Below are 15,426 nucleotides of genomic sequence, written 5' to 3'. Positions count from 1 at the left end.
GAATCTGAAAGCAACACATAGGGGAGTATGAAAGGTGGGTGTCTTTCCCAACCCAGCAGGTTCTGTAATGATCTTCATGGCATTGAACTCCTTCATAGACAGTTTAGATAGAGACAGAAGGTTCTCTATACAATCTCAAGTGGATGTTATCCTGAAAAAAGTTAAGATGACAGCTAACAGAGATAAATGCAGAGGTTTATTTTTTTCACCCAAGAAAACATGCCAGAAGCATAACTTTTACATAATCTTAGAAGGAGAATTCTTGACAGCACCTATAAAACATCTGAGGGCTTGTAGATGACAAGTTGATGCTTGCACTGAAATATAATACAGATGTGGATCTAGACCACATCAGTACAAGTAACTAGCCAGCAGTGACGGAAGCTGGATGAGGACGCAGATAATGTGTGCACTATAATTTGTTTATTGACAAATTGCGGGCTATTTTCAGAACTGGGCCTAGAAGATGATACTAGAAATGAATGATGATACAAGGCTGTTAAATCTAGAGATGAAAATAAATAAAGAGTAAAACATAACCCCTCAGGAAGCAAAAGAACCACTCAGATTGAGAAAAATGATTCTTGATTTTAAATATTTGGATACTCAGACGAAATATATATATGTATATGTATGTACATATATTTGTATACATATATGTATGTATATATATACATATATATATATTCACTTTGTTATGAAAGAAGACAGCATGGAGAAGAACAGATAAAAGGTAAAATGTGTTACACTTTACTGCACTTTGGAAGACTATTTCCCAACAAGAGAAAAACACCCTAAATAGAAAATATGATTTTCTTTAAAAAGTACAAGTCCTCTAGTGAAAAATGAGCTACTGGCTAGAGGACAGCGACCATTAACACACACACACACACACACACACACACACACACACACACACACACACACACACACAGAGAGAGAGAGAGAGAGAGAGAGAGAGAGAGAGAGAGAGAGATACACACACACACACGCATGCTCGCATGCCTCACTGATAGTTCATTAATCTAGTGATTCATAGTGTATATATGATTAACAGAGGGGGTACAGTGACTTGTCTTACAACTATCCTTATTTATACAGGTGGAAGTTTAAGGCTTCCTTAAACATCAGCGCTTTCTGCTGCTAAGATGTTCTCAATAATCCATCCTTTATTTCTTCTCATCTCTCATTCCTTCTCTCTCACCTCTCTATACAGATCGCTGATGTTAGAGTGATTCTCACTGGAAGATGCCACTAGTCAAGTCACCCACATGAGTGATATGCACAAAACACAGTATTTTTAAAAAAAAAAAATCAAATTCCACAAAATAATTTCGCATGCCCACAAATTGTATGTTAAAGATCAAAGCATTCTTACCTGATCTGCAAGCAATGTCTACGTCCTTTTCAAAGTCTGTCTGTAACAAGAAATAACAAGGCATAGAATTATCATTTAATGAAGACTGCAAATGCATTTAATACTCAAATTATTTGAAGCTTATAGATTTATAGCTAGTCCAAACATGTTTTTTTTTTTTTTCAAAATAATAGTCTCAGGGAATGATCAGAATTTCCTAGAGACAAAGTGGTCTATAAAACCCATGGAAAATGACATTGTTTTGATATGATAACATAATTCCCTATACAAAATGATAGAATTTTAGGTGAGACTGGTGGTTTCAGTGGTAAATCTTGCTACTTAGGAAGATGAAGCAAGATTACATAACCGAGGTGTAGCTGAGCCCAGGAATGACATCAAGGTCCCTGAGATCAGGCTCAGTCTCAAAACTTTAAAGGTGGTAGGACAGTGTTTGCTTAGCCCGAGGTCCTGAGTTCAATCCTCAGTACTGTGCAAAAGTGGCAGTGGTGGTATACACTTGTAGTCTGGCACTTGGGCTGGTGAAAGAAGGAGAGTCATAAGTTCAAGGTCATCTTTGGTTGTGTGGTGAGGCTAGCCTAAGCTACATGAGGCCTTAATCTCAAGAAAATAAAATGAGAGTTGTAACTCAGTGGCTAAGTATAGGCCACATAGGGTCTTGGTTCAAGCTCTAGTAGTACTTCAAAAACAAAACAGGACCAGAATTTTAAAGCAATAGCCCAATTTTAATAAAGCAACCAGAAGATACACTATTAGAAAAATCCTTAAATAAATGTCTTGGAGTTTTGAATTTTATGCTTCCAGTTAAAGTGTGTTACCCATGATACAATGTTCTATGATGCAGCTTTGCTAATGTCACAAAGGCTCTCAGGTGCAGATACTAAAACTGATGGATTAACAACTATTTGTATGGCCTTGCATCCTCTGAATGCCAGTTCCACCTTCACCCAAATTCTTATTTTAAGCAAATCATCTTATTTTTCAATGATAAAATCAAGTTAACCTGTTGTAGGCAACTCCTGCAGTCATATGCCTGTCCTTATTAATATTAATTTTAAATTGTGTTATTGCTGTTGTTGTTATATACAGACACACAAGTGGAGGTCAGAAGAAAACTCTGTGGGGTTGGTTCTCTACTAAGTTAAAATGGGTCCTAGGGATCAAATTCAGGTCACCGGTCACCAGGTTTGCCCAGCAAATGCCATTATCTGCTGCATCATCTGGTCAGACCACCATCAATACCTTAAACAGAGATTTTTAGGGCTATCTTATTTTTTAAAGGAATTGGTTATTATTTCTCATTGTTTAGCCGCTAACATATTGCCTAGCCATATTTTTATGTTTCCTAGTCCAAAAAATGTTAATACTAAGTCGGTTATTCTACAGAAAATGTATTCCCATTTGGTCTTGGTTCTGTTGATGTTTGGTTGCCTGATCTGGTTTTGTTTTGAGATGGAAAACCATGGTTTCTTGAGAAACCATGACTTAATTATCAACCAGAAGGGAAATAAAAGCTCACCATGATTTGAGCATGTCCATTAGGAAAAGAACTTGAAGAATCAGCATTGATTGGATCCTGGCAGTTTCTTAACCGGCATCTAAATGCATCTTGAACCTGTGGGGAGGAAAAAAAAAAACATTAATTTTCTTTTATTGTCTATAATAACTAACCACTGTCCATATTGGTCATCACTTATGAGAAAAAACTACCTTTGCTGGTCCAGTAGAAGACTACCCTTGTTACCTCTATTAGTTTGCCCGTTTGTTTTTGAGATCGGGCATCATTGTTTACCCCTGGCTAGCCTGCAATTGGTTATATAGATCAGGTTGGCCTCAAGTTCATAGAGATCCACTTGTATCCGCCTCTCTAGGTGGTGGGATCTCTGAGTTAGGCCTAGAGCACCATCTCTGGCATTGTTTACTTCCTAATACAAACACAGGTAGGTGTACAATACTCTTTGCTCTCTGGCCAGAGTATTTTTCTCTTGCTGTCATCTACCAGGGTACTGTTGAAACTCTTCAAAGAGCATGATAGCCATTTCTGGCATGATCCTCTGTCATTCTTATCAGAGGATGTTTCTTCTGCTGTTATAAACTATGTGTATGGTGTTCATGGGGATTAACTATTGTGTGAAACTCATAAGATTTTAACACTGTGGAAAACGGAATCACCAAATGATCTTCTGACTAGAATTGATTTAAGATTTTTTTTTTTCCTTTTCTGACTCAGATAAAACACTTTGGGGAGGACTATTCCTCTTTCTTCCTTTAAGTATCAGTCCCCAGACCAAAAAACAAACAAACAACAACAACAAAAAAAACAAAAAACAAAACAAAACAAAACAAAAAAAAAACAGGAAGCCACAGAACAGAAAGAAAGCATATCTCTTGATTTCTGGTTGATTGACTTGGGAAAGATCATGTCTCTTTAGATAAATCACACTTCTTTAACATCCTATGAGGTTCTGGATGCAGAACATAAACATTGAACATAGCCCAAAAGATTTCTTTTTTTGATTGTTTGTTTTTCAAGACAGGGTTTCTCTGTGTAGCCCTGGCTGTCCTGGAACTCACTCTGTAGACCAGGCTGGCCTGGAACTCAGAAATCCACCTGCCTCTGCCTCCCAAGTGCTGGGATTAAAGGTGTGCGCCACCACTGCCTGACGCCCAAGAGATTTCTTAGAACACTACTTTAACTGTCATACTACAAAAATCTCAATAGAGGCAAAGAGCAATGATTGTCTTCTGATCCCATGACACTTCAGCATCAGGACACACAACCTACTTCCTGTGGTTGCTCAGGCTTCTCCTAAGTTCTTGAAGAATTTGTCCAAAGGTGGCTACTTATCCAAATCAATGGGCAGGTCATGTTTTAACCTTTCATCTGACTTCATGTGTTTGACTGTCTCCCTCTCATCTACTCCAGTCTGTTCTACTGTTATTTAAAACATAGCTGATGTTGTGGTTTCCGTATATGGAAGCATCGTTCGTGAGATGGCAGGGTAAACATGTGTGGCTCTTTTCTTTTGAAAAGCACAGCTATATAACCTCCTGTCACAGTTTGGATTTGAGATGCATATAACATATATGCTGGCCAGGAAACCAACAAATGTAAACAGAACAGAACAGATCAAGACCTGAGTCCAGGAACTTGTTTTTTTGTCTTCCTCCTACCCAGGTTTGAGTCATCAATACTCTCCCTATATTGCAATTAGGATCTGGGATATAGACCTGAGTAGTTGCTACCACAGACTACCTACCCTGCCAGCCCACTAATGAGATCTGCCCCATACATCCTTCCCACTTAGGGTTCTCTGCCTCGTGGTGCAGCCAATTTCTATGTAGTGGGACTGAGACCAGGTGCCTTGTGATCACTTCTATTCTACGATGCTAATATTGCTAATCTCAGACTCTTCCAAAAGAATGATCAGTTCCCAGATACAGTTCCTTGGCTCAACACAATGAGAGTCCAGCTGCACTGAAATCTATTCTGATTCCTTTTCCAAAGACCCAGATGAACAGGAGGACTGAATCATCCAGTTTCTTTCAGTGAATCAGACAAGCCCAAGACAGAGCAAATGACTCTTTCAGTTTAAATGTCTTGGGGAAACTCCTTTCTAGATCAAGAAGTCATTGTGGGTTACAAAACGACACAATAACAGTAGCAAATTGGTAATGCAATAGTGTTTCGTAAATGACAGCAAGGGAGAGAAGAGTATGTTTTAACAGTGTTAAGAGAGTACATGTGGGCAGCGATCCATGTGATTGGAACGTGTTGGTGTGAGCAGGGTGACCTGGTGCAGTTCTCAGATGAAAATGTACAAAACTAAATATTAATGTTCAGACACTGATAGAAATTCTAACATGAATAAAGATAATATAACTTGTTGGTTTTTTTAAAAAAAGAAAATTGGTAATGAGTTCGGTGTTTGCTAGGTTCTCATTATTTTTCGCTTGTTTATTAGTCCGAATAAGCTAAACAAATTATTGTTTATCTTTTTTAAAAAAAAAATTTCCTAAGCCATTGTCAGAAAAGCAGGTCTATGCTAAAAATATGTTTGTACAAGGTAACAATTAGAGAACAATTTATAAAGGAAAATAAATAGTATATTAGGAACGTTGTTTTTTGGGAGTTTGTCATGCAAAGATTTCTGTCACAGCTGTTTCTAAATACCAGCATATATAACATATGAAACACTGCAGTAGGAATGATGTTCTCCATGTCAACTACAACAGGGCTCCCTTGTTTCACTATCACTGTCTTCTTGATGTTTCTAGTTGAGAGGTGGTTCGATTTATAACTATCTTTATTCTGTTACCATAAGAATGTCATCAAAGTGTTACCATGTTGGAACGTGGGATTTTGGCTGACATAAATATATGTTCCTGGGCCCTGGTCAGTTATATCTGGCTCTAGAATAAACTATTTCTTATCTCCTTCAAGAGGGAGAGAGCTGTGTGTCTGTACTGACAGTAAAAATATCAAGCATCAATTTCACTGGTCCATCCTCGCTAAGTGTTCTTTATTTCGAAGCCCTTGCCAACTAGTTGTCAAGGAATTTGTGGCTGACATTAAAATATGGAAAAGCAAATTCTGCAAATTTCTCTTCTAAATCATTGTCTGGCAAGTTGAAATAGATATGAAAGAAATCTCTCTCTCTCTCTTTTTTTTCAAAACATACAATTACATGCACACAAAAATCAATACTTTAACTGAAAAACTTCCAAACTTGACAGTGGGCTAAGGGCATGTCTACCCTGGAGAGTGACATCAGCTTATCTATCAGTCAATGTAGTTTGCAAGAAGTAGAATATAGAAAAGCACATGAATTTTCCACTGTGTTTAAGGTGACTTTAAGGTTTTAAAGAATTAAATTCTAAGACATTTTTAGTGGAGAACTCCCATTCATAAGGATTTCCAGGAGAAATTTCATTTGATTCCAAATGCTTTATTTGCTTTTTTATTTTTAATCTGAAAACATACCGAGGCTATCTAAATGAATTGGCATTAAATATTTGCTCAACGCTGTGGGAGGAAATGATGAGACAAGATGCACAGGGCTGATCTCCTTACCACAGAGGGGCTTAAGGGAAGATAGTATCTGGACAAGGTTCCAGTCACGTGCAAACATTTTGATAAATGAATTTTCTAGCAGGTAAACAAAGGGTTTTATCCTCGGTGAATTAATGTGAATTATACCCATGAAAAATAGAAATTGTTTGAAATTCAAGTTCTAGAGAAACATAAAAATAAATAGCAAAAAGGAAAAATAGGTCATTTTGTGCCATATTAAAATCAAAGTCCCCCCCGAATGTCAACGTTACATTTTCAAGGCTAAGCAGTGAATGTCCTTGTTTACTATTTATGAAGAACTAATTTCTTACTTAATAGTTTTATTTAAAGTTTTATTATTAGATATTATCATTACAAATCTGAGCTCCTGTGAAATTTACATTTCAAAACCTCTTTGGAAGCTAGTAAACCCAAGGTTTAAATGAATCTGTGTGGGAACAATGAAATATTTAACACTAATTATGTCACACTTCGTATCTAGATTATAAAATGTCTTCTCTTTGAAATAGTCTGAAATAGGTCTGTCATTCTAAGTGATGATCACCCAGGCCTAAAAGTAAAAGAGAGTAGCAAGGGACAGATATATAACTAACTTTAAAATATATAGGGGATTTAAGGGAATCTGAAGGTCTGTAGTGAAACTTAGAAAAGCAGACAGAGACACCTTTAAGAATACAGTGATAGCTATCAGGGCTGTATCTATTTATGGTTTCAAACCACAGCTAGGGGCTGCTCCTTTTGCAGTGGTTTCAATGATTGGAGACTCACAGTTGAGAAAGAAGAGTGTAGAAGCCTTTTGTGACAAGCCTTAGCCCCACCTCAACCTCCTCAAGAGAGTGACACCCTGGAAAGGAAACCATTGAAGCTGATTGTGATAAAAACATAATAAAGAGGTTAAAGTCTAGCTCTCCACAATCCAGAGTTTCTGGTAGGGGTGCAGATGAGGAAGGACTCAATTTTCTTGAAGGGGCTAGCTACTGGGAGTTTGACCATGCTCAAGTGAGTATTTGGGAAACACAAAATGCATGCTATGTGCCTGCGTATCTTCTTTTTGGTGAGGTGGTCCACAAAGGTGGGGGAAGGGCCTAGGAGGACTGGGAAGTGAGTATGAATGATGTGAATTTCTCAAATAATCAATTTTAAAAAGTACCTAGAGAAGAATCAGTCTTTCTCCTGGATGAGATCTGAGTTCATAACAGTTTTCAGGGGGAATGTCTTCCTCCTGTCTCTCATGGGGTGTAGCATTAGGGTTTCTCAGCAGCAGCGAGCTGAGAGCTTCTCAATTGGTCTTCACTCCAGAGACAGCTGGCAGAGAGTAGCTGTGCAAAGTCCATGCCAGATTTAGAAGTTGCTGGGGAGGAGCACCCAGCACCATTGGCCGTGTTACAAATCTCAGAAGCCTCATAGGGAAGACTTGCCCAGTTTGAATCAGGCTCTGAATTTAGCTGCTCAACTGCTCAGACCAAATCTTCACCTCTTAAAAAGTAAGACAGTGTTACCTTGAGCTACTCTTCATGAATTCGTGTGAACTCCCAAGATCATTTTAAGTCAGGAATACATGAGTTTTAACCTTATATTCATTTGTTATTATTTCTGGGGGTAGAATTTTTTTTTAATGATATGTGTTTTCTTAAGGCTTCTGTCTACAGTCACATCTGTTGTTTTATTCTTGAACAAATGGCACAGATGTTTTCAACATAATATTCTATTTTATATTTAATCATTAATGAATGAGTAAGTCTCAGTTTTATAAATACTATGCAACTGCCATAAGTAACACAAAGGACTTGATATTTTAAAAATATTACTGGACTGTCTCCTAGTGAAATAAAACAAACAAAAAGGAAGGTGTGTAGTTTGCTATGCAATGCAAGGTTCTCAGATTCCAGCCCTGATGGACCTTTACTGGGTTTCCCTAACGCTGGAGGATCTACCAACTGCTTTTTGAAATTTCTGTGCTTTTGACCTTCAAATTAGTTTATTTATGTCCCTCTTTGGGGCACATGGAAACTTCTTTAGATGACCTTTCAAACACAGAGTCTGAAAAAAATGTAGTGGAATTCCTTTAGTGTGCAAATGTGAGGGGGTGGGACGAGAGGAATCTTGCTAGACACCATGCCTCACTCCTTCACGGGAGGCATCTCATAGCCTGGCACCATAGCCTTGGAGGCAGACAGGCTTGCAGCAATACATAGAAGAGCAAGCTCAAGCTTAGATACAAGAAACTTGCCCAACATTATCATGACAGCTAGAACCATGCTTCTTGCCCTGAAACTCCCTCTCATTCCCGGACACCACCCTGCTTCTATCTTTTCAAATTTGCTGAACAAAGAAAGATTGAAATTGTTCAAGCCAAAGAATGAACTGAGGCAAAAAAAAAAAAAAAAAAAAAAAAAAAAAAAAAAAAAAAAAAAAAAAAAAAAAGGACATTTTAAAAGGATTAACTAGATACGTTTTCATCTTATCCCTTTAGTCAAGACACACTGGCTCCCTGTGCTAGTGTAACTGAGATGGAAGGAGAGATCTTGAGGACTTAACAGGAGGGAAGTTGGGAGCTGCCTGTCAACCCGTCAGTGTCCAGTGGCCTCTGCTCACTGGACACAGCAGCATGATGTTGATCTCCAGAGTCGGGGGTAGCTGGAAGGAAAATGTGACTGGAGGAATTTAGAGGAACCATAAGTCACAGTTCTGGACAGACATAAGGTTGAAGATTGAGATGGATGCAGATGTTATGTGTATGATTGGGATCGTGACAACCTGGGAAAGCCTAACCTAGAAACTGCAAGATTTACCCTTCCTTGCCTAAGAAGCTGGATGAGGAGTGGGGTGAGATGGTTATGCCTAAGGAAGTGATATAAGACTAACAGCATGTTGTCCCAGGCTGTGTCAAGTCCATGCTTCCAGCTAAGGCTTATTTTGTTGCTTCTTGTCATCTCCTACTTTAAGGCACATGCTTTGTTTTACTAAAAACAAAACAAAACAAAACAATGAAATCTTTAAATGACTTTCTTTGGGTGTTTTCCGTTCAGCTTGAGAAGCAGGAAGGTGCTAGTACATGATTCAGTTGTCTCCTAATCCATGTGCAAAGTGTCCGCCTTCCAAGCAAAGCGTTCCAATCAAGCCCCAACCCTCTCCACATTTGGCCACTTACGAATGCTATAAAATACATTTCCCGTTTTTCAGATACCATTTGGAGCAAGTAACCATAACTAAGGCCACCAAATGCTCTAACTAGAACTCTGATATGAGAAAAGGAGAGAGGACAGAGGGAGGAGGGTGGGAGCAAGGGAGGGAGGGAAGGAGAGAAAGAGAGAGAGGATAATTCATGTTCATTTTAAAGAATTTTTTGCAAAATTGCTTCACAGGGTTGAATGAATATTTGAGGCCTTATTTCCTGCACCCTGGCCTTCATGCCAGAGCTTGAGAGAGAGAGGAGAGAACCCAGGCTCTGGCACTAATATTGTGGAACAGCCACAGGATGTACACACAGACACAAGAGCATCCATGTAGGGCTCAGATTTTAAGCACCCTTTTCTCCACTTCTATTTAGTGGCAGGGTTTTACTGTAGACTATTCTGTAGCACAATCTTGTTATTTTCCCCATCTGACATCAAGCTGTAAGATTGTCTTAGAGTCTGGCACAGCCAGAGACAGAGATGAGAAGAATGTGCAGGGACCAAGAAAGCGGTTTCCTAGCAACAGGAACTATTTCAAAAGGTTTCATAACTCTTGTGTAGTTTCATTTCCATAGCAATGAGGAGAATAGTAAATAGTATGTGTTCTTATCTGTTCAATCCAAATGAATTCTAATCAGCAAAAGCAGGAAACACCTATCTATTTGTTCTACTAGATTCAATTCGATTAGTTAGGACACATTAGTGTCTGGGCTGTACATAATGTTTTGTGATAAATCAGATACACAAATATCTTAAAACATGTTTTAATCTTTTTTTGGTCTCTTTTTCCTTAGAAACATTTGAGAAAACAACTAAAAACGACAAAGATATTTTAGAAGAAGCAACTACATTGTTAAGCAAAAAATGGTATTCAGTACCAAGTTTGTCATGTCTAAAGATCAAGGACAGGTATTTAGATATCCAGTTTTCTTTTTATAAAAATAAATAGATGGCTCAGCGGGTGACTGTTTGCCCTGTAAGCATGAGAAGCTGAGTCTGAAGTCCTAATGCCTATGTAAAAGAACCTGCGCAGCTCTAAACCTGTAATTTGTTCTTGGGCTAGAGGAGGGCGCAGAGGCAGGAGGATGCCTACAGCTCATTTGCTGGTTTACCTAACCAAAAGTGGAGCTCCTGCTTTAGTGAGGAGTCTGTCGTAAGGCAACAAGGCAGAGAATGACAGAGGACTGATGCCTGCTTTGGTCTCCACATCTGAGCATATAGACAGTGACCTGGCACGTTAGTTTGTACCACATCCATACAAACACATACAAGTTGAGCCATTAGCACCCATGCAATTATTTCCCCCTTATTCCCGGATTAGAAATTATTTTTCTTTGAAAATTGAGTTCATTAAAAGCAAAATCACACCTAAAATAGTCTTCTGCATATTATGTTCTAAATGTCATAATTACAGTCTTTCATTCCTTTTTAAAGTACAAGGCTATCTTTCATTCTCTTCCACAAAGATGCTCCAACTCAATATGAGTAAGAACTGCAATAACTAAAACAAAGCAAACAGACAAACAACAAACCCAAATTATGTTACTGTGTAAATAGACAAGAATAAGAATATTTATGTACCTGGCCTATAAATCAAAAGTATTTTTTAACATTGACTGCGTATTTTCAAGAAAGAAAAATTCCATACAAATTATATAAAATTATTTTGAAGACAATAGCAGATAAGCAAACAGGTGAGACAAGCAGTAAAGACAAACTGTATTACTAGGCCTTCTGTGGATTATCAGTGACAAATTATAAATTATGAATTTAAAAGCTTGCACATTACAACTCAGTATTTAATAAACACTATGAAGCTTGCATTGGTGTATTTTATGGCAATGTATTGAAAGGACACACAGAGGACCTGGGAGAGTGTTTTATTTCTCTTAGACTTTATTCAGTTTTAGGGCAACATGGTCACAATGAGCCAGACCCCTGCCAATGTCTATAAATACACAAGTAGATTCGAAAGAGACTTCGCTTTCAAAAAATTGTACTATGATGTATTCCATGTCATGTATAAAACACTTTAAATAACAAAAATTTTAAAAACCTTCACTTCTTTAATAACAAAATTTCTTTAAGAAATTCTGCAGATTTCTGAAGAGCGGTTATCTGAAATATATGTATTTTTAGCAAGTTTACAGACTGTTTGTATGGTTCAATGACCAAGGAAAAAATAAAACCACAAGGAATATGTTCATTGTAGTGTTAGAAATAAAGAATAATATAGTAATTCACTGAGAATTTATCTGTAATATAGTTTCTCAGTTTTAATTTTCCACCGAACAATATCAGAGAAAATGGCTATGCTTTTGTTCCCACTAATAGAGAAAACATGTATTTACAGATATCTTATTTAGTAGAAGCATTTATTTTATGATTTGACTTAACTGCACTTAAATCATGTTTTTGACAGTTAATAGTCTGATTAGAAAGCACTGAAAAGTTCTGATGGGTATCACGGATTTTTCTGCCAAATATTTTTCTCCCAGCAAGTAGCAAAAATTCAATAATGAGCCATCATGATATCTGTCACTTAGAATTCTATTTATTTTTGAGCACAGCCTAACACCACCTAAAAAGAGATACAGGCTGGGGATGAGGCCCCATGGGTAGAATACTTTTCTAGCATGCACAAAGCCTTGGGTTCAATCTCTAGCACTACGTAAAACTTGCACACTAAGGTTAAAGTTAGCACAGGCTACATGAGACTATGTCTTTAAGAAAAGAGAGAATTAACGTAAAGATAAAGCACTTGTCTATTCCTTAATAACTAGGGTCTTAATTTCTTCTGAAAATTGCATGCACATATTTTTTTGCACCTTGCTTAAAGCCGGCAATAGCCCATCCTTAATTGCCAACTGAAATGGCTCTGTGCCAATTAATTTAGGAGAATTCTGTTAAAATTATTAGAGGAGTGTTAATACAGATGATCTACAAGATAGTCGTAATTGGAAAAGAATATAATCTAAATTATCCTTCAATTTCTTTTTAACCTTTATTACTTTTCTATATAAAGAGCTTGATATTTGGGAGATTTTAGGAGTGATATTTTAGTTTTTGTTTTTTTTTTAAGGTAAATAAGGCTTTCCAGTTGTAAGCTACTTTAGATGTTGAAGTGGTGAAATATCTTTCCCTGCAAGATGAAGTCACACTTCATCTATTTTCATGGGTTTCCATCCTAGAATAGTCTTCGAATACGCCTGTGAGTTTATTGATGACATCTGTGTCTTCCCGAAATCAGTGCTTCCCACCCAATAAATCAGGTTAAGGTCTCTTGTTACTTTCACGCATCCTTGTAAAACAATGTGGAGTGTGTGCTCAGATGCACACACATTTTTGTGATTTGTGCAGCACAATATGCCACTCAGACAAGCTAGCTGATGCAAACCGACAGTCGACTCTTTTCAAAATTACTCCCCTGGTGTGGTGTCAGCGTGTTTCTTGGTTCCTCACTCATCCCCAGAGTAAACGCTGAAATGACTCAGAAACCTGTAAATACCATGTCAGTGCTTGCAAGCACTCAGAATCATTTTCACCCTGTTTGGAAAACAATATTTTATCCCTTGGCAACACAAATCTGCAGTCTTTCATTGTCTTGCAGGAGTGTGGTGCTTTTTAGTGTCGCTAGTGCTGAGGAACCTTCCTCCTCCTTTTACTGGAAATAAACTAGAACTGGGATCCAGAGGTACCCTTAGACTGCAGACAAACGGTACTTATGGACCACTACTGCCTGTAGTGTCTTACTCCCGGCAGAAACTGTAGTTGTTGATGTAAGCATCCAAATCTAAATTATTTCTCTTTAGTAGTTTTAAGATGCGATGTATTTGCATTTAAAGTAAGACTAGTTAATGTTAGGACTGAGGTTCTGTCATGCACAGCCACGTCAGTCAGGAGGGGATTAGCAATAGTGTGGGGTGCTTATGACCAGTGCCATTAAGGGATGCCTACGCTCACCCTATCTCACACTAGCTTCTTCAGCATCCCTGGCTCACTCCATCTGTCTTGAATCTGGTCTTTCTGGTCCTCGGCACCGCTGGATGTGGTTTCCCTTGAATGAACCCGTGTATTTCAACCTAGCACTGTACTGAGTGCTAAAGCCTCATGGATTTTGCCTCAATGCTTCTTTTCTGCTTTGAATCTTAAGCCATTGCCAGTGGAGAAGATCAACTTAGTCTGAAGACCAACATTACAATTGAAGATCATGCTGGTTAATTAAGATACACCTTCCCTCTTTTCCTTATCTCGTTTTACAAAAGAAATCTGGGTCTCACCTCTCTCCGAAGAATGCAATGGACCATGACTATCACGAAGCCTTGCAATGAATCAAACACGGCAAAAAGTATCTGAAACAATATGGAGCGTTTATCTGTCATGGCCAGAACTGCAGACATCCATGTCAGAGCCAGAAGCGGTAGCACCACACAGGAGCTCCAAAGAGAGGCCCTGTTATAAAGGAAAAAAAAAGGAACATGACGTAGTTGCATGTCATGCTCCAGGCCAAAACTGACCCCTACCCCCAACTCACTCTCCCACAAAGCATTCTTGTATGTGGCCCCAAGACCATTAACTTGAACACCACAAAGCGGATAACCCTTGAGAATTTTACTTATCATTTATAGACTAACCCGTAATCATTATAAAGGTAGTTCTCGATTAAAAATACGAAAATATTAGCAAACACGATTATTTTTTTTCCATCATAGCATTTTCTCACATGCACGGAAAAGATTTGTAACAAGAAGACATAAATGGTTGGGACTAACATGGCGTTACTGGCGGTGGCGGCTGACAAAGCTGTTGTAGAAACTACTCCGCACTTGGCACATTTGAGCGTCAAACCGCTATGAGGCTCACTCATCTGACTGCAAACAAACAGAACACCCACAAAAAGAACAAAAATATTGAATTGTCACCAAAAAACCGATGCAGCTGCAAGTTAGTTTTTAAATACGATTTCATGCAGAAAAATTATAGTTATCAAGGATGAACATTCTAGATCATTTTACAGATGCAATTATACCATGTATCACTTCTGCAACATTCACCTTTTAATAATGCGGGCCTTGTTAGCATGCAAAGTATGTTTCCATCGGGTATATTAAAGATGCCCCTGCACTGGTAAATTACAATTGACTCAGACATTGAGTTAAATACATGTATGTGCTTGCATAGAAATATAGTCATAACCCTTTATTCAGACCCATGGTAAATAAACATATGAGGACTCCTAGTTTAAAAGATTTTCATTATCATCTGAAGAAGTTTCAGATGAAGACCTCTAGAAATATTAACATTTATGCCAGGAAGTTTAAGAAAGTAAGGTATGTATCATATATATACATATTCAAATGTGAGGGATGTATCTCTACAGATTCTTATTTTGAAATTTTTATAGCATCAGTATATGTTAAAATTATAAGATGGTCTGAATATAGGGGCTGATGGAACTTGATGAAAGAATATCTAATAATAAAAAGCACTTGTTTTCCACAGTAATAAAACATATTTATCATACTAATTAAGTTCAAAGTAAGAAGCTTCAACCATGAAACATTTAACAGCTATGCTGCCCTAAGACATTTTGCAGGTGGACTCAGATTCAAATAATGTAGATCTTATCTATTGTTTTATGGAAGTAAAATGAGGCTACATAGAAAAACGTTCCATGGATTTCCCTTGCAAAATTGTTATCTGAAACATTATGTGTTTATTAATATATTAACTGCATAATGAAATTACTTGAATCAAACTTCAAAATGCCTTAAGATAATTTTCTGTTGTGTACTTCT

General features: G+C 37.7%; 1 protein-coding gene across 3 annotated transcripts in view; it reads right to left on the bottom strand.

The window, feature by feature from the left end:
• The window catches only part of Adgrb3 (adhesion G protein-coupled receptor B3), a 676,641-nt gene that overhangs the window by 27,606 nt on the left and 633,609 nt on the right, over window positions 1–15,426 (bottom strand). For 2 of the 3 annotated variants that reach the window (XM_076915135.1, XM_034521545.2), the window contains exons 24-27: window positions 14,401–14,499; window positions 13,909–14,080; window positions 2,898–2,993; window positions 1,379–1,418 (exon numbers count right to left, since the gene is read on the bottom strand). In XM_076915135.1, the coding sequence (XP_076771250.1) occupies window positions 1,379–1,418; window positions 2,898–2,993; window positions 13,909–14,080; window positions 14,401–14,499 (407 nt within the window). The remainder of the gene's footprint in view (window positions 1–1,378; window positions 1,419–2,897; window positions 2,994–13,908; window positions 14,081–14,400; window positions 14,500–15,426) is intronic. The other variant, XM_076915134.1, reaches the window with a different exon arrangement.

The sequence above is a fragment of the Arvicanthis niloticus genome, chromosome 17, assembly GCF_011762505.2.
Source record: "Arvicanthis niloticus isolate mArvNil1 chromosome 17, mArvNil1.pat.X, whole genome shotgun sequence".
NCBI classification, from domain to species: Eukaryota; Metazoa; Chordata; class Mammalia; order Rodentia; family Muridae; genus Arvicanthis; species Arvicanthis niloticus.
Note: the sequence above shows the minus strand (reverse complement) of the source record. Positions and strands in the feature narration are given on the sequence as shown.